The 24,343-nt window shown below is 42.0% G+C and overlaps 2 protein-coding genes across 4 annotated transcripts in view; one reads left to right on the top strand and one right to left on the bottom strand.

Moving 5' to 3' along the window:
- Positions 1-728, top strand: part of MTREX (Mtr4 exosome RNA helicase) — a 128,975-nt gene extending 128,247 nt beyond the window's left edge. The window contains exon 27 of one of the 2 annotated variants that reach the window (XM_023210530.2): positions 456-728. In XM_023210530.2, the coding sequence (XP_023066298.1) occupies positions 456-508 (53 nt within the window). In that variant the 3' untranslated portion in view covers positions 509-728. The remainder of the gene's footprint in view (positions 1-455) is intronic. The other variant, XM_023210531.1, reaches the window with a different exon arrangement.
- PLPP1 (phospholipid phosphatase 1) overlaps positions 590-24,343 on the bottom strand; it is a 114,111-nt gene continuing 90,357 nt past the window's right edge. The window contains exons 4-6 of one of the 2 annotated variants that reach the window (XM_023210532.1): positions 17,827-17,884; positions 1,572-1,748; positions 590-1,070 (exon numbers count right to left, since the gene is read on the bottom strand). In XM_023210532.1, coding sequence (XP_023066300.1) covers positions 942-1,070; positions 1,572-1,748; positions 17,827-17,884 — 364 coding nt within the window. In that variant the 3' untranslated portion in view covers positions 590-941. The remainder of the gene's footprint in view (positions 1,071-1,571; positions 1,749-17,826; positions 17,885-24,343) is intronic. The other variant, XM_023210533.2, reaches the window with a different exon arrangement.

Here is a 24,343-nt window from a genome sequence, read left to right as displayed (position 1 = left end):
AGCCTCCCGAGCAGCTGCAACTACAGGCATGCGCAACCATGCCTGGCTAATTTTGTATTTCTAGTAGAGACGGGGTTTCTCCATGTTGGTCAGGCTGGTCTTGAACTCCCAACCTCAGGTGATCCTCCCGCCTCGGCCTCCCAAAGTGCTGGGATTACAGGCATGAGTCACTGCGCCCGACCTAGAATTTATCTTTTTAAACAGTTCTAGATACCGCCTTCCTGACCAGCCCCCATGGAGTATTTCAGAGTCAAAAGAAGAGGGGTCTGGCTTCTGTTTTCCACCTCACCGGGGTGGCTGCACATTCCTGTAGGTGTTCAGCAAGGTGTTTGACTTTCCAGGCTGCTCTCTCACCAGTTGAATCAGGGTTGGTATACTGGCTTTAAAACTTCGGTAGAGTCAGGTTAGGTGTTTTGTGGTCTTGAAAGTTTAAACCTTACTTTCTTTTCTCTTAGGAATCACCAAAATCAAGAGAGATATTGTGTTTGCTGCCAGCCTCTACTTGTAGAGTCAGCTAAAGGAGGAATGTGAGATTTTAAATTATTCACCACCTGTTTTGATTACAGTTGACTACAAATGCCTGCAAGTGTGGATTTGGTTGTCCCATACATTTTAATGTGTATTTAAATCAGATGTCATTCATAGAAAGCATATTACATACATGTTTATACATAAGCATTACATTTTTTAATAAAAATGTATACAGGTGGGGCACTGTTTTGGTGGAAGGCTTGGAGTTTTTTTTAAATGAATTTAGAGCTATTAGATAACCACTGTGTTAAAGGTAACTATGTACACACAAAGTGGGCATCCAAGAGGCATAGCAGCAGTAGCAGTCTTTAAAGGCTTATACACTGGGAAGAAAGATGCATCCTCTTGCCTTGTGGCAATCCTTTTCCTTTAGAAAACAGGCCAGCTTCACCTGGGCACCCTGCTGCCCTTCAAGGCTGGTGATTGCTCTGATAGTGATTCCCCGTTGTTGATGTTTCATGCAGAGTTGTGTGAGAGTCCTCTTCTTTTCTTTCTTTAAAAGAAGTTCTTTCTTTGAAGAAATCCGATACATATACAGCCTACAGTGCAAAATATTTAATTTAGATCAAGTTAAAAACTTGTGATCAACAGCATCCTGAGATAAATATAAAGAAAAGGATGTACTTTGGGGGTGTACAGATTAAGCATATAAAAAATTAGAGACTAACTGGGATTTTTTTAAGATTATTCCAAATTAAGAGTTGCTTTGTTATGTCTTCAGCAAATAGCTTCATTTTGCCAATACTTAATAAAAGAGTTATTTCTACATGTGAATTAGTTTTTTCAATTTATACCCCCCCTAAAAAAATATTTCTAGCCAGAGCTTTTTACAATAAAAATACTAAGATTTTACAAATACCAAGTTTTACAAAAAGTAACCTAGTTTTTAACCTGCTGTGTATCCTGAAGTGACTTTTAATAACACTGAGATTCTTGCCCACTGCACAGTTTTCTCACTGGGGATTTTTTTTTTTTTCCTCTATTTATTTATCTAAATGTTTAACAATATCAAGATGTAGGCTGTTGACCTGTATACTTACAACTAATACTGCAACCAGAGCTCCCTGAATGAGTCCAGTCAACACATCACTCCAGTGGTGTTTGTAATCAGAAACTCGAGAAAGGCCCACATAAATGGATATGGCAACAAGACCAAATTGCAGTGTGGGGCGTAAGAGTCTTGCCCAGTCTCCCTTCATCCTGGCTTGAAGATAAAGCTAAAAGAAAAGAATAAAGAGAAAACATAGTTAATTTAACATAACAACGCAAAAGTTTTATATTAAGGAAGGGTTGGCATTTTAAATGATTATCGAAGTATTATTATATAGGGAACAGGACTTCTAGGCAAACATTCACGTATGCATTAATGCCTAAATGTTAATCCTTTAAAGAAACAAAACTGAGGCCGGGCACGGTGGCTCAAGCCTGTAATCCCAGCACTTTGGGAGGCCGAGACGGGCGGATCATGAGGTCAGGAGATAGAGACCATCCTGGCTAACACGGTGAAACCCCGTCTCTACTAAAAAATACAAAAAAACTAGCCGGGCGAGGTGGCGGGCGCCTGTAGTCCCAGCTACTGGGAGGCTGAGGCAAGAGAATGGCGTTAACCCGGGAGGCGGAGCTTGCAGTGAGCTGAGATCCAGTCACTGCACTCCAGCCTGGGCGACAGAGCGAGACTCCGTCTCAAAAAACAAAAAAAAAAAAAAAAAAAAAAAGAAACAAAACTGTTGCCCTACTAACTTGTTCAGAAGAATCTATTGCCAGTCTAGCTGTAACACCCTTCAAACTATATACAAACAAGTGTTTCCTTGTTTATGGTTTTCTAAACAGGATTTCAGGGACAGTTCCTCCCCTTCCAATTTGGGTTATAATTCTGATAGTCAAGACCAGTGCTGCCATTGGTTTTTTTGTTTGTTCTCCTTAAAGAAATGGGGCTTTGCCCTGTTGCCCAGACTGGAGTGCAGTGGTGTAGTCATAGCTCGCTGCATCCTCAAACTCCTGGGCTCAAGCAGTCCTTCCATCTCAGCTTCCCAAGTAGGTGGGACTATAGGTACATGCCACTGAGCCCAGCTAATTGTTTTCATTTTTATTTTTTGTAGAGATGGGGGTCTCGCTATGTTGCGCAGGCTAGTCTGAAACTCCTCGTCTCAAGCAACCCGCCTGCATTGGCCTCTCAAAGTGCTGGGATTACAGACACGCGCCACTGCCTGACCCAGTATCGTCATTAATTCTGAGTCTTGGGATAAAGTGCTAGCATTCTGGGCACAGGTTGCCCTTGCTCTGGGGCCCTTGCCCTTGCTCTGCAAGTAATACAGGTTGTAGGTTCGTTATGATCCAGCAAAGAAGTGTATTCTTTCAGTAGTACCTGTACCCCCTTTAAGTTCTGTGACTTTTCTATACACTAATCAGACCTAAGAAATTTCCCTTTCTCGTGTCAGTCTGCCTTTGACTTTGGGTCAAAGGTTTTATACAAAAGATTTTATACAGAAATGATTCTTTTTAGGGAGTCCAATAAATACTTTTTAACATTCCCTTTAAAATTCTGTTCAATAATTTATGACTCGTAGACTTAATTAAATGCAGTCCTTAGAAAACAATATACATAGCTCTCCCCATGGACACTGCCTATTTAAAATAGATGACACAAATCAATTCCCAGCTCTCTGGGCACTGCCATGGGTGTTCAGTTCCCAAAAGCTGGCAAAGACCCAGGGCTTATCTAATTTTATCAAGTGCTTAGTATAAACCATCTAGTTCTAAAAGAACACACCAGCTGTTTAACTGAGTCTGACTCATCGGCTAGTTTAAGTACCACTGGCTTTCTGCAGAATCGTTATTTTTGTTTGTTGTTCAAGCTGTGAAAAAAGTGAGTTGTAAAATCAAAAATATCAACTCTAAAATGGACTTAAGCTAGTCCCATGCTACTTCCAACCTGAAGGAAACTCAGAGCCAGGACATCAAGGCCTTTCCTCTTTCAAGATTCTAAAATCCCTGTATAGCAATATTTTCATTCTAAGAACCCTGACTTTAACTGTAGGTAGCCTGCAAACTCATATTGAGTATTATTTTCTCCAGATTGCTTCCCCAACATGCCAGTGAAAAAAATTAACATTTACTTACAGCATCAGTAATCAACTAAGCTCCAACACTTTGGGGGGGGGGGGGGCGGGGCGGGGGGGGACAGGGTTTCGCTCTTGTTGCCCAGACTGGAGTGCAATGGTGCAATCTCGGCTCATTGCAACCTCCGCCTCCCAGGTTCAAGCAATCCTCCTGCCTCAGCCTCCCGAGTAGCTGGGATTACAGGCACCTGCCACCACGCCCAGGTAATTTTCTGTATTTTTAGTAGTGACAGGGTTTCACTATGTTGGTCAGGCTGGTCTCGAACTCATGACCTCAGGCGATCCACCTACCTCAGCCTCCCAAAGTGCTGGGATTACAGGCGGGAGCCACCACACCCAGCATGCTCCAACACTTTGAAGTGAAGTCTTTCCCCCTATAAATAGCTGGTTTTCTCCTTGCACATCTACCCAAGAATAGAGGTTTCCCCCATCAGTGAAACTCTGACCATAGACCCAGAAATTATTTCACCATGAGAGTTCTGGGATTCCCCAGTTGCGGTTCTGTACATAACCTTGTGCTCTAGGGTTTGGCTTCTCTAGTGACAAATAGTCATGGCCTGAGTGTGATTCCTATGTGCCTATACTGTGTTTCCCTGGGTCAGGGTACTCAGTGTAGCTCTGTGAAGACTTCCATTTCTGCAGAGCTCAAGAAAGTGGACACCCTGAATTTCTCAGACCTTGGGTCAACTTGAGTTCCACAGCTGACATGCCCAGAAATCCGGACTGGCTTTTCCCCTCCCATTTTGCCAGCAAAAGTTTCCTATACGAGTAGGTTCAACAAAGGTAAAAGGTAGTGTCTTTCTGGTGGTTCTACTTTGATTGTGAGCAAAGCAAACACTTGACATGACTTCCTTTAAAAGAAAGTCCATTCCGTTAGCTTTCCCTAACTGCCACTGAAAAGTTGAATGTCTGAAGCTTCTCAGTACTGTTCTATTAGAACTAAATAGAGGGGACATAGCTCATGTTTCAGTGCCAAGGCTAATAGCAGAAAGGCTGTATAGGTTCCTTCCTTTGCAGATTCCACTCTTCTCTCCTCCCCATACATGCCATTTGCCAACCTTATCGATTAAACCCATTCTAGGTAAGCCATTCAGTTACTTCTGTTTAAAGAGTTAGAACTTACAGAGCTCGATGACCAATACAGTGTGTGGTACCAGACCGGCTCAGGAGCAACATGATTACTTTTAAATTCCCCTTCTAGATGGAATTGCCCATTCACAGTCAGTCCTATCTGGACCACACAGCCCTGCCTTCTCCCTGCATACCCACATCTCCCTGCACTGACTAGATGACTTACACCAGATGTCACCCAGAGATCTGCTGGGCTGTGTTTTGTCTCTGGAATTTATACCAGAAATACGAAGGTGTTCTCTAATTTCAAAAGGAGTAGGAAGATGCCTAATGGGTACATAAATGGTCGAGGACAGCAAGCCATTTAGTAGAAAACAATGGGGTGGGTTTCAAGATGGCTGACTAAAGTGCCCCTGGTACTTGCTTTCTGCTTGAAGAACCACCAAAACACTACTAGATAAATCACACTTTGAATAGATCACCTAAGAGAGACTGCTGGAATTTAATACGAGAATGACAGGAAACACCTGAGGCAAGTAAGGAGAGGGAAGCAAGGCAGGGTGGTGGGCAGGGATTGGTTGGGGAGGCTCCCCCATGCTGGAGAAGGGTAAGTGACCTCCAACACTCAGCATCCACATTCCCACTGTGAAGTCCTGCAATCCCAGCCATAGGAGAAACCCTCAACCCACACAAATAGGGAGCCTGGGGACTGCATGATGGCACTGCTCCAGAGAGGGAGCTCATCCCTGCCCTCTCCCCTGCCCCACCCTCTCCCCTGCCCCAGTCCTAAGCAGCTACAGCAGGGCACCATTTTGAGAGCCCAGCCCCCAGCAGACTGCATCCTTCCCTGAGGCCCAACAGTCCCTGCATATCCACATCTCTGAAACCCCATTAAAGTCCCCCACCCACAGCTGGGTGCTGCCGTAGGGCCAAAGTATACAAGCCACTAGCAGTGAGCCAGCAGAGCCACTACTGTGCATTGTCAAGCCTGATTACAGGCTATCCTGCCCCGCAGATACCATCTGGGGCCAAAGTGCATGCTCCCAACCACCTGTTTATGACTGCTGCCACAGAAAAACACCCCTACCTACCACGGCCAAGTCCTATACACACCACTGAGGGACCTATCCAGCCTGGCTCCACCTACCCCCGTGCCCAAGCACAACCATCGGGCGTTGGAGGATGCACCTATCATTAACACCTGAGCACTCCTTCCAGGGGCCTCAGGAAGGGACCACCCAACCTGCTACCACCACCCACTGTACCATCTATGGGCCTGGGGGCTAGCCACCCAGCCATCACAGTCACCACCAACACCAGCACAAACCACTTGGGAATCAGAGGGTTGTCCTGCCACTGCCCGCACCACACCTGCTGTCTATGGGCAGCAAGCCCGAGGATCTGCCCACCATGCTACTGCTGGCATCCAAGCAAGCTTCCTGGAGGCCCAAGAATCAGCTCACCTGGACCCACTAACATCACTGCGAGCATACACTGCCCCGGGACCTAAGGACAGGCATGCTCAGCCTGCTGCTGCCACTCTTGGGGCTGGAGGATGGGCCCACCTGATGTTCCCATCTCCAGCAAATGCTTCCTTGCAGCAACTAACAACTGCACCTTAAGCTGCTGAGGAAATCACACACAACTGATACTGTCTACAGCCAAAGAAATCGTACTGAGACTACACTAATGCATGCATCTGGAATCAAAGCCAAAGTGATGTACCCAACCAACACCACAGATAGATATATCTTACGGAAAATATCCTACCCTATGAAGGCAAATTCAAAAAATTGGGAGAAGTGACTGTTAAAAGCAGATGTACAGATACCGAAATATGGATTCAAGAAACATGGAGAAGGAAATACGACACTTCCAAAGGAACATCATAATTTTCTAGCAACAGATTCCAATGAAGAAATGTGTGAAATCTCAGAAAAAGAATTCAAAATAATGATTCAAAAAAAATTGAAAAAGCTCAATGAGATATAAGAAAACACAGAAATCAGAAAAATAATACAAAGAAATCAGAAAAACCATTTAGGATATGAATGAGAAACTTCCCAAAGAGCTAGATATAAAAAAAATTTTCTGAAACTGAAGAATTCATTGAATGAAATGCAAAATAGATCCAACAGTTTCCAACAATAGACTGTGTCAAGCAGAACTTTATAACTTAAAAATAGGTCTTTTGAACCCAGACAGATAAAAATAAGGAAGAATGAGCAACAGCTATGTGACATATGTGACACCATAAAGTGATCAAATATTCAAATTTCTGTTGTCTCAGAAAACAGAGAGAAAATAAAAGGGATAGGAAACCTATAAGTAATACCTGAAAACTTCCCAAGTCCAGCAAGAGATTTAGACACCCAGATACAGGAAGCTTAGAGAACTCCAAACAGATGCAATTCAAAAATTCATGGCATATTACAGTCAAATTGTCAAAAGTCAGAGAATAAAACAGCAAGAGAAAAGTGTCAAGTCACTTAGAAGGGGAACACCTATCAGACTAACCGTGAATTTCTCAGCAGCCACCTTACAGGCTAGGAGAAAATGGGATGATGTACTGAATGTGCTGAAAGAAAAATAAAGCCCACCAGACAAAGACTAATCTCAGATCATGATGGAATAAAACTATAAATCAATAATGAGGAACTTGGGAAATTGTACAAATGCATGAAAATTAAACAACATGCTCCTGAATGACCACTGGGTCAAGGAAGAAATGAAGAAGGAAAAAAAAAATTTTCTTGCAACAAATGAAAATAGAGACAGGACATACCAAAACTCAAAAGCAATGCTAGGAGGTAAATTAATACCAATAAATGCCTACATCAAAAATCTAGAAAGATTTCAGTAAATAATCTAACAATGCACCTCAAGGTAGTAGAAAAACAAGAACAAACTCAAAATTGGTGGAAGGAAAGAAATACTAAAGAGCAGAGCAGAACTAAACAAAATGAACTTTTAAAAGTACAAAGGATCAACAAAAAAAAAAAAGTTGCTTTTATGAAAGGATAAACAAAATCGACAAGAAAAAACCCAAATAAATTCAGAAATGAAAAAGACATTACAACTGATAACACAGAAATACAAAAGAACATCTGAGACTATCTCCAATCATCTATTTGGAGATAGGGTCTCACTGTTGCCCAGGCTGGAGCACAGTGCTGTGATCATCACTCACTGTAACCTCAGCCTCCTGGGTTCAAGTGATCCTCCCGTCTCAGCCTTCTGAACAGCTGGGACTACAGGAGCGTGCCAGCATGCCTGACTGATTTTTCTTTTTTTTCTTTTTTCGTAGAGACAGGGATACCTATTTTGGATAAGACGAGGATGCCTATTTTGACCCCTCCTATTCAGCATAGCAGTGAAGACCTAACCCTGAGCAATGAGGCAAGAAAAGGAAATAAAGGGGCCAGGGGTGGTGGCTCATGCCTGTAATCCCAGCACTTTGGAAGGCCAAGGTGGGCAGATCACCTGAGGTCAGGAGTTCAAAACAGCCTGGGCAACTTGGTGACACCCCATCTCTACAAAAAAAAAATACGAAAAATTAGCCAGGCTCGGTGGCATGCGCCTGTGATCCCAGCTATTTGGGACGCTGAGTTGGAAGGATCACTGCTTAAGCCCAGGACAATTAGGTTGCAGTGAGCTGAGATCGTGCCACTGCACTGCAGCCTGGGTGATAGGGAGACCTTGTCTCGAAAAGAAAAAAAATAAAGGCATCTAAGTTGTAAAACAGGAAATCAAACTGTCCCTCTTTGCAGACAATATGATCTTATATGTAGAAAAACCTAAAGACTCTACCAAAAAACTCTTAGATCTGATAAATTCAGCAAAATTAAAGGATACAAAATCAACATACAAAAATCTCTAGCTTTTTTTTTTTTTTTTTTGACGGAGTCTCGCTCTGTCACCCAGGCTGGAGTGCAGTGACACAATCTCAGCTCACTGCAACCTCCGCCTCCCAGGTCCAAGCAATTCTCCTGCCTCAGCCTCCTGAGCAGCTGGGACTACAGGCGCATGCCACCACGCCTGGCTAATTTTTTCCATTTCCAGTACAGACAGGGTTTCACTGTGTTAGCTAGGACGGTCTTGATCTCCTGACCTCATGATTCGCCTGCCTCATCCTCCCAAAGTGCTGGGACTAACAGGTGTGAGCCACCATGCCCGCCAATCTCTAGCATTTCTATGCAACAATAGTGAATTAGCAGAGAAAGAAAGCAAGGTCAGGCCTGGCACCATGGCTCACGCCTGTAATCCCAGCACTTTGGGAGGCCGAAGCAGGTGGATCACTTGAGGTCAGGAGTTCAAAACCAGCCTGGCCAACATGGTGAAACCCTGTCTCTACTAAAAATACAAGAATCAGCCAGGTCTATGCCTGTAATCCTAGCTACTGGGGAGGCTGAGGCAGGAGAATCGCTTGAACTTGGGAGGTGGAGGTTGCAGTGAGCTGTGATGGCACCATTGCACTCCAGCCTGGGAAACAAAGTGAGACTCCATCTCAAAAAAAAAAAAAAAAAAAGAAAAGAAAATCAAGAGAGCAATCCCATTAACAATAGCTACAAAAAGAGAAAAGAAAAAAAGCTAGGGATCTATTTAACCAAGGAGGTGAAAGAACTCTACAAAGGAAACTACAAAACACTGGTGAAAGAAAATGCAGAGAACAGAAACAGGTGGAATGATATCCCATGCATAAAGATCAGAAGAATTAATATGGTTAAAATGACCAAACTACCCAAAGCAATCTACAAATTCAATGCAACCCCTGTCAAAACACCAATGACATTTTGTACAGAAATAGAAAAAAAAATCCTAACATTCATACAGAATTAAAAAAGAGCCAGAGTAATACTGAGCAAAATGAAAAAAAAAAAGCTTAGAGGCATCACACTACCTGACTTCATATTACAAGGCTATAGTAACCAAAACAGCACAGTATTGGTATAAAAACAGACTCATCAGCAACCAATGAAACAATAGATTCCAGAAATAAATCCACGTATTTACAGCCAACTGACTTTTGACAGAGGTGCCAAGAACATACAATACAGACATTCTCGTCAATAAATGGTGCTGGGAAAATTGGATATCCATATGCAGAAGAATGAAATTGAACCCCTACTCTCAAGTAAGATGGATTACAGACTTAAAGGTAAGACCTGAAACAATAAAACTAATAGAAGAAAACATAACTTCAGGATATTGGTCTGGGCAAAGATTTTATGGCTAAGAGCTTGAACACAGAGGCAACAAAAACAAAAATAGACAAATGGGATTATATTAAACTAAAAACCTTCTGCACAGCAAAGGAAACAATCAGGAGAATAAAGAATCTTGAATGGGAGAAAATATTTGCCAAGTATTTATCCAGCAAGGAGCCAATATGCAGAACATATAAGGAACTCAAATAACTCAATGGTAGAGAACCAAATACTCCCACTGAAAAGTGGGCATGGGGCACGAATAGACAATTCTCAAAAGAAGATGTACAAATGGCCAATAGGTATATGAAAAAATTATCAATATCACTAACCAGGGAAACGCAAGTCAAAACCACAATCTTACCCCAGTTAGAATGGCCATTATTAAAAAGACAAAAAAAACATAAAGAGATGCTGGTGAGGATGCAGAGAAAAGGAACTCTTCTACACTGCTGCTCAGAATATAAATTAGTACAGCCACCAGGGAAGGCAGAAAAGGGGGCCTAATCCAGGGAACTATCCTGAGGGAGATGTGCAGTGGTAACTGGGCTTTTTAAAGGGTATTAATACAAGAGATCACCTGGATCAGGGAGAATGGATGTGGGAGAATCTCCAGTCAGCTGCCCATACCAAAAAATGCTTTCCTTCCTTGCTTAAAAAGGATGACTACTTCTACTATTTGTAGTCTCTGCTCCCAAATTTGGAGGCTGTCCTGAAATACATCAAGAGTAAATGTCATTTGTCAAAAGAACACTTGAGTGTGCCACTGTGATCCCTGCTATAACGTACAGGAACACACTCTAGAACAGGTATGGAAGAGACATGGGTTTCCAGGACATACAAATTTAAAATGAAGGTTAATAGGAAAAACAAAGATACATCATACTTCTCCTGACCTTCACGCTCCTCCCTCCCCCATTTTCATCTATTAAAACGGGCTGGATATACAAATACCACAGGAACACAACATATGGCAAGGAAGTCAACCCTGAGGCCTCAGAAGGAAACCATAGTTAGGCTATTTCTATTCCTCCCTGTCTCTTTCTAGAGAGACTCAAAGTAAGAGCTCAGAGCAAATCAGATAACACCACTGACTACACAGCCCAGTTTTCAAAAGCAGAAGCTAGTGTGAGAGGAATCAGCCTTAGAAATCTACCAGCATCCTCTAGGAATGCCCTCACTGGAACTAGGCATCGCTACTGGCCCTTGAGAAAAGGAAGGTTCCAGGTGTGTTTTTTCTCTCCAAAAGAGCAAAATCAGCAATGGTAAACCTCCTGAGCTTCTCTTCCAGGTAGGACTTCTGGTCTGCAGGAAGTCTTCCCCTACTGCTTTATGATTGCCCTAGTTATAAACCCCCTTTGCACGATTGGCAGTCCTGCTAGCTGCACTTCTTTTCCTCCTTGTTCATCTTGCTGTTCTGCATCAAAGCTTCCTGGGGCTTGTCCTGTCACTGTAGTAGCACAGTGGGAAGCCTTTGCCTCTGGCGAGCACTTCCGTGAAGAACTGCAGGTTATTGCTTCGATTCTGTCCTTTCCTCCCTTTCCCTATTTCTCGATATGAATGTGCTACTTTAGAGCTTCCTTTACCAGAAAAGTGAATGTTAGGATTGAGAGGGATTCAGAGGCTAGAATCTCTCATCAAGCAGTACCCACTCAGGAAAACCCCAGATAAGTGCATAGTGCTGGGTCATGTATTCTGTCTCTCTCAGCAAAGTAAAGCTTTCTACTCAAAATACGATGGAGACAAGCTACTGTCTCTAATAATTTATAATTTTTTTTTTTTTTTTTTTTGAGACAGGGGGCCGGGCACAGTGGCTCACACCTGTAATCCCAGCACTTTGGGAGGCCGAGGCAGGTGGATCACCTGAGGTCAGGAGTTTGTGACCAGCCAGACCAATATGGTGAAACCCCGTTTCTACTAAAAATACAAAAAAATTAGCCAGACATTGTGGCATGCGCCTGAGGCTATTGCTGCTCAGCTACTCGGGAGGCTGAGATAGGAGAACTGCTTGAACCCGGGAGGCGGAGGTTGCAGTGAGCCATGATCGCACCACTGCACTCCAGCCTGGGCGACCGAGCGAGTCCGTCTCAAAAAAAAAAAAAAAAAAAAAAGTTTCTTAGCTGGGATATTACTAGAGATTCATACAAGCCATTTCCTATTTCTTAGAGCAATAAGGGCACCAAGCATCACATTGCTCAAAATAACCAGGTGTTCAAGCCCAGAAAGGAGGGTTGCAGAAAGCTGGCCATTCCCCTTGCAGGCAGCAAATGCTTCACTGAGAAGTGAGGAGGCCTTCCTCCTAATCCCACATGATACGGGTTGGCTGTGTCCCAACCCAAATCTCATCTTGAATTCCCACATGTTGTGTGAGGGAGCTAGTGGGAGGTAATTGAATCATGGGGGCAAGTCTTTCCCATGCTGTTCTTTTGACGGTGATTAAGTCTCACGAGATCTGATGGCTTTATAAGGTGGAGTGTCCCTGCGAAAGCTTTCTCTGCCTGCCGCCATCCACATGAGTTGTAACTTGCGCCTTCTTGCCTTCCGCCATGATTGTGAGGCCTCCTAAGCCACGTGGAACCGGGAGTCCAATTAAACCTCTTTCTTGTGTGAACTGCCCAGTCTTGGGTATGTCTTTATCAGCAGCATGAAAACAGACTAATAAACCAACACTCCAAAACGTGTGGCTCCGCCTGTGAAGGGCCTCAGGATAGTTTTATACAGTGCACAAAGAAGACCTGGTCAAAACAAACGGAATACTCTTCATTACACAGAGCCACATCAGGAAGAAATTACAAGGTAGGCCCATTTTTTCTTTTGTGTAAAAGTTAATATTAAAAAAAAAAAAAAAACTAGAAAATTCAACATCTGTGATACTACTTAAGCATTCTTTCATTCTTTCACTATCACTGAAGGGTAGTGCTATTGCCTAGATGTTTATGTCACCCCAAAATTTGTATACTGAACGCCTAACCCCCACGAGGCAATGGGATTAGGAAAATAGGACTTCTGTAGGTGATTAGGTCATAAGGGGTTAACCCTCATGAAAGGGATTAATGAACTAGTAAGAGACACAGGGGAGCTCCCTTGCCCCTTGCAACGTGTGAGGCCATTCTACAACCTGGAAGAAGGCCTCACCATTACCTAACCATGCTGGCACCCTAATCTTAGACTTCCAGCTTCCAGACTGAGAAATTTGTTTTTTATAAACCACCCAGTCTGCTGCAATTGGTTACAGCAGCCCAAACTAAGACAGGAAGAATATAACCATTTTTGGTTGAAATTTCTGAAACATTTAACTTCCATTAAGGGATCTAATTAGAATATCTCACCTTTAAAATAAATAATTGTTGAACAAGATATTTTTTGAAGCTGTTTTATTCGATTTTGCCTTTCCTTGACTAATCTTAACACTTCTTAACTGTAAAATGTTATTATTGTCTCATAGCCTCTAAATATTCTGTTGTTAATGAAGAGGGTTTTTTTTTTTTTCCATTTTAAACTAGAGTCAAGGGGTCAGCTTGCAAGCTAAGAACATTTTTAAGGAGTTGTTTTTTTTTTCCAAAAAAGAATATGTGACCTACAAAGCCTAAATATTTATTATCTGACCTTTTACTGAAAAAAAAAAAAAAAAAGAAAAAAAGCCAACCCCAGAACTAGACTAACAACAGCAGACTCAACACAAAGAAATATACCTTCGTCTACTTATTTTGAAATAGTGCTTTTATGACCAGCCAGGCAAGCCAAATGGATTGCTCCACCTACATTTGATGACAGATCTGGCCAGAAGAACACTGGAAAGCAAGCCTCAGTTTAGTCTTCTTTGGGTTTTAATTTCACCATTTTTAGGATTCACTGAGGCACTAAATTTAGATCTTGAATCCCACCTCAAAATCAGGGAAGATTTGTGTAGGCTATGGGCCATGAGTTGTTCATCATTTGCCCAATGTTCAGCAATAATCAAGTTTGGAAAACATCACGAAATATCAACAATGCTAGGTAGTACACAGTGAATGCTAAATGAGGGATTATACGAATCTTAAGGAGAGTGGATAGTATGAAAGAGTCTGAGTGGATTTAGATAGGTGGGCAGCACTGTCTAAACACAGGGCAGGAGGCAAGGCCCAGATAAGAGGCATTTTGTGGGAGGGAGTAGAGTCTGGCTGAAACACAGATACAGGAATTTCATTAACAGGCAGTGATATAAACAATCTGGGGTTACAGTCTAAATAGAATGGTCTCAGGAAAAGTAGTTTAGCACTCCTCATTGTATTGAAAGAAAATACAGACTCATACCATGGCTGTTCTCCTGAATAATCAAATAAATTTGGAATCTCCGGCATTCAGCCAAGTTCACGGGGAGTCACTAAGCATATAAACTGGCTATGTGCAAAGCAGCCCTGCCCTAAGCTCCCGCAGGCCTGGGAGGTTTTCACTGATGCTGCCTCTCTTTTGGCACAGTTAAGTGTGCAGGGCTGCACTGGCTGCTAGAGAAGAACAATGGTCAGGGTGTTTTAAGAGCCATTTTTAACTAGAAGTTAATTTCTGGGTGTCAGGAATTGACAGGGAAGTTTTGGCTATCCTCGGAGAGGATTTAAATTGACTATATCTCTACCCAAATCTGAGACTGACTCATCATGCCAAGATGCCCAGAGAAACAAGATGAGTCATTGCCCAAGGAATTCAGGAGTGGAGCTTAGAGGTTAAATGTTGTACACAGGCCGGGCATGGTGGCTTATGCCAGCACTTTAGGAGCCCGAGGCGGGTGGATCATGAGGTCAGGAGATTGGGACCATCCTGGCTAACATGGTAAAACCCTGTCTCTACTAAAAATACAAAACATTAGCCGGGCATGGTGGCGGGCGCCTGTAGTCCCAGCTACTCGGGAGGCTGAGGCAGGAGAATGGCGTGAACCCGGGAGGCGGAGCTTGCAGTGAGCCAAGATCGCACCACTGCACTCCAGCCTGGGTGACAGAGCAAGACTCCGTCTTATGGAGAAAAAAAAAAAGGTTGTACATAAATGTGAAAAGCAAGGATCTGTGTATTCAGGGCTGAAATAAAAGCTGGGGCCTACATCCACATCAAGCAAATATTTCCACTACCTAGAGTCAGTAAAATGCAGTGCATGGTTGCTCTGACCTGCTTTCTTCTCCAGAAAGGTCTTGGTCTACAACAAATCTATTTATCTAGGCTTCTTTTTTTGACATTATAACTTTACATCTGTTAAATCAAACTAAAATCTGGCCTGAAAAACCCCCGCCTCACATACTTGAGTTCTTCTGTACAAAGAACAGCTTAATTTGGTAAGTAAGCAAACTGCAAGCCTGACTCAGGAATGTGCTTCTGTAACAATAGCTGAGTCCCAGCCAGTCCCGGCAGCCATATTTCAACCACTCACAGCCATTCAAACCACGCTCAAATAAGGCTCCCAGGCCAAACCGTAACCAATCTGGCAGTTTCTGCACCTCGCTTCCGTTTTCTGTACTCACTTTCCTTTTTCTGTCCATAAATTCTCCCTGACCACTTAGAAGCAGTAGAGTCATTCTGAATCTCCTGTGATTCTGAGGGCTGCCCAACTTGAGTCGTTTCTTCCTTGCCCAATGAAACCCTTAAATTTATCTAAAGTTGTTCTTTTAACACAGTTGGTTCATACTGACCCAATTACCACACTATGGTTGACGTCATTTTCCCAAGTTGACATCCTTCATATGTGGCTGCATGGCCCTCTATATATCAATGTCATCCTCTCTATAGTAATTTTAATCTTTCACAAAACAGCCCTCAGTACAAGTTTCTATTTGACCAATTATACACACGTAACTGGTGTTCTGAGAAGGGTGAAGGAAGAAGAGCAGAAAATGATAAAATATGGAATATGTTATATCTGAGAATTTTCTTTAAAATTACAAACAGTGGGTCAAAGTTATATGTCAGTCACTTCCAGAATGCCATTTTACTTCCAGAGATCTGCATCAACTAACCTTCAAAATAAATGGACTAGGGTTCAGACAAAGTAATCAATCAATCTATACAGCATGGGATCCTGACTATCAAGAGACCCCACAGAACTCACAGAACTCAGCAGCCCCATCTCAAGGTGCCTATTCCCTCACTTGTAAAACACTGGCAATCATCCCTCATCTTTTCATGGAAATTTAGTCAAAAGTAGTGTAAAATGCAAATCATCATCAAGATCAATCAAAACTCAGATTCCCAGGTCTCTCATAAAGAAGGACTTGGACACTAACACACACAGGTGAACGAAAAACCACAAAAGCTAGTGAGACAAAAGCTAGACCTAGTGAAGTCTAGCCCGGGGCGTACAAAGCATGCCCACACATTCAGATGCCCTTCGGTGTAGTCACAGGCCCATGTTCTGGGAAGAGCTCTCAGGATAGTAGCAGCTCTAGCTATTGCCCAGCCTTCCAGGTCTGCCCTGGTCCTCGTGCTCTAATTAAAAAGAAAAAAATATGTTGTCTCGCTTAAGAAAGAATGCTGATTTTTTTCTAATAAGATAAATGAACAGAAGATAAAAGATCAGAATAGTATTTGCTGCTAACTACCTTCAGATAAGTCACATTTTCCATGCCCCATCTGCAGAAACATGAGTGTCTGTCTTAAAAAGGAAGCCCTAAATTCTGCTGAATCATACTCTGTGCTTCCCCACAAAATGTAATTAATGTAAGATAAAAGCTTTGAAAATTAGCTGTTGTAATGGCTTGAAGTTCTGAATTTGAATTTTATATAACACATCTACAATTTATATATTCTTTTAATGTTTGGAATTTGGTTTTTCAAATAAAAGCAAGATTCTAGTAAAACATTTTAAATTATCTCTGACACTAATTCCCATTAGTTTACCCTCAACGTTACATATCGTGCATTTTAAATCTAAGCATTAAATTAGCATACAGCACTTAATGTGATCAAAGGGAAAAACACAGGAAATGACAAATTTACACAGAAGATAACTGTATAAAAATCCACTTATAAAGAAAATTAAGACAAAATTATAGCTGATCTGTTAGGCTACAGATTTTCTCCCCCTCCTCTCCTTTCCCCCAAAATATTGATAATGCAGGACATATTAATACACCCAAATATACAGTATTTTATTAATACTTTATATGTAAAGAGAACATTATAAAAAAAAAAACAACTAAAATTGACCTTTAAAAATCCATTGAATGTGTCCTGAAGCCTGGTCTTGCATTAGTTACTCTCAAAAAGCTACATATTCATCTCTAGTTTGATGTGCAAAATGTGGGTGCAAATCTTCCTAAGTCCTCACTGCCAGCCTTGTATGATGCAAGTGCAAATCGCTATGCTGCTGCTCTACAGGCTGGCATCAGAACTGGACCTGGAAGTTGTATAGATGACAGGCTCCAGAAGTGGCAAGTGCCTTTCCCAGAAGTTGAAACCTTTCTGGTCCCTTGCAGAGCAGTCTGGGAATGTTTTAGAAAATGGGAGGAAAACAAAATCTGCTCAAATAGGAACAAAGACAGCTGCCTTCACTTACAATGATCAAAACCAACTCCTCACCACAGCAGAGCCCAGGAGGAAAGAAGCTCTGCTGCTGTTCACCCACACTGAGATGAGAAGAGTGGCTCCCAGTTAGGAAGGAGGTTAACAAGCAACAGCAGCCCATTGGCCCAGTCCTTCAGATTAGTTACTCGCTGTGATTAACACAGAAGCTGTGTGTTCCAGAAAACCACTTCAGGAAATGTCCCAAAGTAAGGGCACACATCAACTAATTCTTAGCATGAAACTTACAGATTTCCAGATTATCTGTTTCGCTTTTTGCCACTGGCTAATTTATTAGGACAGGAGAGGACACTGATACTGAGCACATTAATTCCACGCTGCACATAACCTAATGTCAATAGACACAGAGTACTTACTGCCACAAACAGCATGCAGTACATGGAGAACGAAGAGTGGCCTGAGTAGAAGGACAACCTAGAAGAAAAAGAAGACAAATGTTACTTTTCTCTCTTAGGAGCCAAAAGTATTCTTGATTTCATAAATCTGCTCCTTAGCTTCAGAGTGTACACAACTGCCTCCCTCCAGCTTGAGAAATTAGAAGGGTAGGGTAAGGGGACAATTAGGACAGGAACACTAAAGAGTGCAAGAAGGACCTGAGGTCAGATTTCTATACAGTATCATTTTATTGAAACTTTCAGGATGGGTAATGTGTCATGAGAATAAACTTGCCAAGCATTTCTAAGATGTTAGAAGAATGGTACCTGACAAGTCGTAACTGGCGTAAAGTGCCTTGACTTTATTACACACTTATGTGACCATGATTTAAGTTTTATTTTCCACTTGCAGGATTAGTCCCTGAATAATGTAATACCTCCTTGGGAACACTCAGAAGTTGATTGCTTTTTTCCATCCATATTAATATTTTAGTATTTTGGCCTGGCGCACTGGCTCACTCCTGTAATCCCAGCACTTCAGGAGGCCGAGGCAGGCGGATCACAAGGTCAGGAGATCAAGACCATCCTGGCCAACATGGTGAAACCCCATCTCTACTAAAAACACAAAAATTAGCCAGGCGTGGCGGTACACGCCTGTAGTCCCAGCTACTCGGGAGGCTGAAGCAGGAGAATTGCTTGAACCCAGGAGGCGGAGGCTGCAGTGAGCTGAGATCACACCACTGCACTCCAGCCTGGGTGACAGAGGGAGATGCCATCTCAAAAGAAGAAAAAAATTTAGTGTTTTAAATGGGCACACATCTTGCCTTGCATTTCCCACCAAATTCAGTGCTTTTGTTTCTTTCAATATTAGAGTCTATAAACATCTAAGTATCATCTTCCCCACCTAAAAATGACAGAATGCTTCCAAAACTTAATTTTATGGCACTTCCAAGAAAAGAAAAATAGAGCTCACTAACATTCAAGATCTAAGTTTTGCTTATACAGAATGAGCTACTGATGCAGAAGAGGCAAGCACATCAGGCACAGTGAAAGTAATGCCACGAAAAGATGCTCATGCAAATAACTAGAATGCATCTCCCCACCACTTCTCCCTACGTAAGAATAAGAACAAAAACAAGAGAGACAAGCTCTTAAGTAATTTACTTATTACATTCTGCCTTGTTCAAAAGGAATTTAAGGAAGATGCTGGTTCCCTGAATTCAGACAGGAGAAAAACCTCCTAACACACATACTAGAAAGTCACGTGTGTATGTTTGGCAGCTGCCGGTGGGTGGGATAGAAAGGATTACTTTAAATATATATATACACACACACACACACACACACATATATACATATAGACACATATATTACACACCCATATATATATATCTCTATGATTCTACCAAGAATTTTGATTGTCTTTTTGTAATCAGATACATGCCTAAGAAAGAGAATTCTGTAACCTCCTGTGCCAACCAGGGATTATGTAATTAAACCCAATAATTATTCTGGGTTTAGTCTATGTAAAGGAGGAAAAAATAAATCACTTTTTAACCTTGCTATTTGACCACACAAAATGGATCAATATGAATAGTAATTTTAAATCAGATAATTAGAACAGAGCTCTGCACATTTTATAGTTTCAGTGTTTTATTGACGAGCATACAAGTTAATAAACGCCAATTTCAAGGACTGTCAAAGCCCACCAAGCCAACATAACCATAATCACAGAAATATTCTCAAAGCCAAGCAAGTGAGGTTTCACTAAATCCTTTACACTGTGCTACAAAATCATAAACTGCAAACTAATGTAATCGTTTTAAACAGCTCTGAATCAGCCATAGAGTGATTTCATTCGTTGGTTTCCATTTTTTACACTGAATACAAAAACATATTTTATTCAGTATAGAATTTGTGAAGAAGTCTGTCTATGACTTTGACAGGGATTAAAAACAGAGTTAATTCTATTCAATCTCAATGGCTGCGTCTTTATCCACAGTAATTTACCAAACAGATCATAATATGCTCTTTTATTTCTATTAAGCAAACAGAATAAAGCATGAAAAAAATGGAAATTCAAATTATTCATATTCCATATAAATCTAACTCTTTATTGGAGTCTCTAGGAGATACAACTCTTAGAGATATCTTATTATGGCCAGAATTCACAAATGGACTAAATGTCTGTATGGGTCATATAATAAATCCCAAGGAGTAGCCCAAATGGTTTTTTTGTTTTTTTTCTTTTTTTGAGACGGAGTCTCACTATGTTGCCCAGACTGGAGTAGAGTGGCGCAATCTTGGCTCACTGCAACCTCCGCCTCCTGGGTTCAAGCGATTCTCCTGCCTCAGCATCCCTAACAGCAGGGATTACAGGCTTACACCACCACACCAGCTAATTTTTGTACTTTTAGTAGAGATGAGGTTTCACCACATTGGCCAGGCTGGTCTGGAACTCCTAACCTCATGTGATCTGTCGCCCTCGGCCTCCCAAAGTGCTGGGATTACAAGCGTGAGCCACCATGCCCGCCCCCAAATGCAGTTTGTTTTCATCATAGTGACTTCACTGAAATGTTTAAGACTACAGCCCTGGCCTAAGAACCCTGCCCTTAGATTTTAACCAATTCTAGATTTTAACCAATCCTAGACTAACATCTCACTTCGTTATAGCCTCTCTGATGAAGGCAAGTACAGTACAGTAAAAATGTGAGCCAGCTTTCCAACCAAATCTTAGGAAAATCTTCTCAGGAAGAAAATTTATGGAGAGAAAAATGTATTTTGAAATGCTGCTGTTTTTACTGACTCTGAGTGGTAGTCTACTGAACAATAAGCAAGCTTCAGTTATTAAGTACACTGATTTTGACTACATAACTATGAATGGGATTATATTTGTGCGTGCGTGTGTGTGTGTGTGTGTGTGTGATGGAGTCTCACTCTGTCGCCCAGGCTAGAGTGCAGTGGCGCGATTTGGCTCATGGCCACCTCTGCCTCCTGGGTTCAAGCGATTCTCCTGTCTCACCCTCCTGAGTAGCTGGGACTACAGGTGTGTACCACCATGCCCTGATAATTTTTGTATTTTTAGTAGAGATGGGGTTTTGCCCTGTTGGCCAGGCTCGTGTCGAACTCCTGACCTCAGGTGATTTGCCCACCTCGGCCTCCCAAAGTGCTGGGATTACAGGCGTGAGCCACAGCCCCTGGCCTGGGATTCTATTTCAAATGGCAACTTTAAGATGTTTTTTTCCTCACATTTGTCAGCCAGGGCACCCCCTTCTCAGAGCTGATTAAACTTGACCTGATCCCCAATATCATAGCATTGAGAGCATTCATAGCCATCTGCCTGCACCCGCCTGCCTCCATGCTTGTGAGTTCCCTCCCCGACTGAGCATTCTTCTACCTCTGTGCTCCAACATCCACATCCATGTTCAGCCTACCATAAATCACAAAGACACAATCAAATCCAGCCTTCATCAGCATCAAAAGCAATCAACTCATATAAAGCATTTCTTAATTCAGTATTTTGGGGCTCAGAAGGAGGTTAAATCACAAAGAACCCAGCTGATCATCTCTGATCTCTTCCTACCACCCGACTTTCTTCCTTCCTCCTCCCTACTCTCCAAAGTTAAAAAGTACAAAACAGATACACCTTTAGCTGTTTTCATTTGAAATATCTTTATTTTGCATTCACTCTTTTTTTTTTTTCAGTTGAGACAGAGTCTCACTCTGTCACCCAGGCTGGAGTTCAGTGGCCCGATCTCAGCTCACTACAACCTCTGCCTCATGGATTCAAGCAATTCTTCTGCCGCAGCCTCCCAAGTAGCAGGGATGACAGGCGTGCGCCACCACGCCTAATTTTTGTATTTTTAGTAGAGATAGGGTTTCACCATGTTGCCCAGGGTGGCCTCGAACTCCTGACCTCAAGAGACCTGCCTGCCTCAGCCTCCCAAAGTGCTGGGTTTACAGACATGAGCCACCGTGCCCGGCCTACATTCATTCTTGAATGATGGTTTTCCTGAGTACAGAATTCTAAATTGATGACTTTTTTTCTCATCCCTTTGAGGCTATCATTGCACTATCTTCTGGCTTCTGCTTTTGCTGTTAAAATACAAGCCATCTGTCAGCCAGTTCTTTCTGGGTTATCTGTCTTTTTTCTGTAACTGCTCCCTCTCCTCCTGCCCCCATCAATCAATATTCTAGTTTTACTGCCTTGTGTCTAGTACTAGGATTTACTTTTATTGCTCCAGTTTAGTATTCGTTGGCTTCTTCTATCTGAGGACTCACCAATTTGTAGAAGTTCTCAACCATTACCTTTGCATACTGGGCATCCTCCATCCTAGTACCCTGCTATGGGATGCTGATTCAACATGTAAGACCTTTGCATTCTATTCTTCCACATCTCTTACCTTTTCTTCTCTATTTTTCATCTAGGTCTCTTTAGGTGTGTCTTTCATTTTGTCATCCCTTTCACTGTATGTAATCTGCTTAATATGTTACACTGTAAATTTTATTTTATTTTATTTTTTTTTTTTTTTTGAGACGGAGTCTCACTCTGTCCACCAGGCTGGAGTGCAGTGGCGCTATCTCGGCTTACTGCAAGCTACGCCTCCTGGGTTCACGCCATTCTCCTGCCTCAGCCTCCCTAGTAGCTGGGACTACAGGCGCCCGCCACCGCGCCCGGCTAATTTTTTTTATTTTTAGTAGAGACGGGGTTTCACCGTGGTCTCGATCTCCTGACCTTGTGATCCGCCCGCCTTGGCCTCCCAAAGTGCTGGCATTACAGGCGTGAGCCACCACGCCCGGCCACACTGTAAATTTTAAATTACCATGTATGTATCATTTACAGATCCCTTTGGTTCCAAACCTGCTTGGCCAGCTTTGATTCTCTTCATCCCACATCATATTTTCTATCTCCTCTTATTTTAGTCTACACCAGGTAATTCTAGTATCTGTAATCTCTGAGAGTTTATGTAATTTGTTGTATTTGCTGACTGTCACTTAGGGTAGCTTGTTTCCACTAAGTCCATTTACACTAGAATGAGGTCATGTCACTGGCACTCTGAGGGGAATCTTTGAGCCTTGGTTTAAGGAGAGTTCTTCCAGAGAAGATATGTGTTCACTTACACTGGATTCACTACCAATACACTTTAAACTTCAAGCTTTTTTTTCCTTTTCCTTCCTAAACCAAATAGTATGCATTCTAGCTCCAGACCAGTGTGAGTGTGGTCCTGTGTTTAAGAATTCTTTTTAATAGCTCCCACGGGGAGGATGCTGCCCCTCTTCTGGAGTTCTCACACTCTCCACATGTCTCTTATTGTCCTCTTCCCCGGCCTCAGCCTTTATATCTGTGCCCCATGTTCACTGCCTATCAAAACTCAGGGTCTATGCCACCAGGAACCGGCAGATACTTTCAAAGACCACACTGGATCTACAGCACTAACTGACGCAGGCCTCAGAAAAATCCCTTTACTCTCCCACCAGCTAAACTATTTACTAAAAACACTTATATGTGTTTCAAGATGTGTATATATAATTTAAGATATAGTATGCACAAGTGTGTGTGTAATGTATCATCTAGCATGTTTAGCTGAACTGTTATCAGTAGGTACTTCTAATCCTCCATGTTGCCAGAAACAGAAGCAAGCTTTTTTAAAAAGAAAACTTAGAACTAATGAAATGCTATCTAAAATCAATCACTTTACTAAGAGACACAATGGTTCAGCAACAGCAGTTTGTTTTTAATTATACAGTGCCCAATGCTCAAAAATGTTTCAAATTATTACTATACCACCACTTCCCCCAGGTATGCCAAAGTTGGTTCTGCTACGAATAGAATTTTCTTTTTCCCCTAAAAATCATCCTGAAATTGATTCCCAAAGCATTGTAAGGCAGAAAGGTTGTTGAAAGACTTATAATTGTTACAAGTTACTTAGTATGTTCAGGTACTTAATACACAGTGTTTCTACTTTTCACAAAAACTCTCCTGCTCACACAGAGACAATGATTCTCAGGTTCAGTAACTTGCTCATAAAGTCACATCTCTTTGTGGCTCAAATCTGAGTCTTCCCAACTCTTCCTTTCTGTGCCATGATTTCACTCTTGTCAATGGTAGACAGACCCAGGAGGAACTTTAATCCTGCCATCTCCAGGCAGGGGAGTTCCATCACAAAGAACAGTTTACATGTGGCAAAATGTGTGAAGTAAATATACGAAGAAGAAATTTGACTTAATCCATGAAGAAATACATGTTGCCAATGTAAACACTGTCTTTTTCTTCTTTAGAGACAGGGTCTCGCTCTGTCACTCAGGCTAGAGTGCAGTAAATAATCATTTTAAATGAATACCAATTTGTCTTTTTTGTACACTCTAAAGGCAAAAAGAAAGGAAATCAAACCATAACATGAGGTATTTTCTCAAATGTTATTACCTGATTATAAAGTTTATGTAACAGCAGATTAACCTGAAGTATATCATAAGTTCCCCTCTGTGATAATTTTTAAAC

This window comes from Piliocolobus tephrosceles, chromosome 4 (assembly GCF_002776525.5).
Source record: "Piliocolobus tephrosceles isolate RC106 chromosome 4, ASM277652v3, whole genome shotgun sequence".
Classification (NCBI taxonomy): Eukaryota; Metazoa; Chordata; class Mammalia; order Primates; family Cercopithecidae; genus Piliocolobus; species Piliocolobus tephrosceles.
Note: the sequence above shows the minus strand (reverse complement) of the source record. Positions and strands in the feature narration are given on the sequence as shown.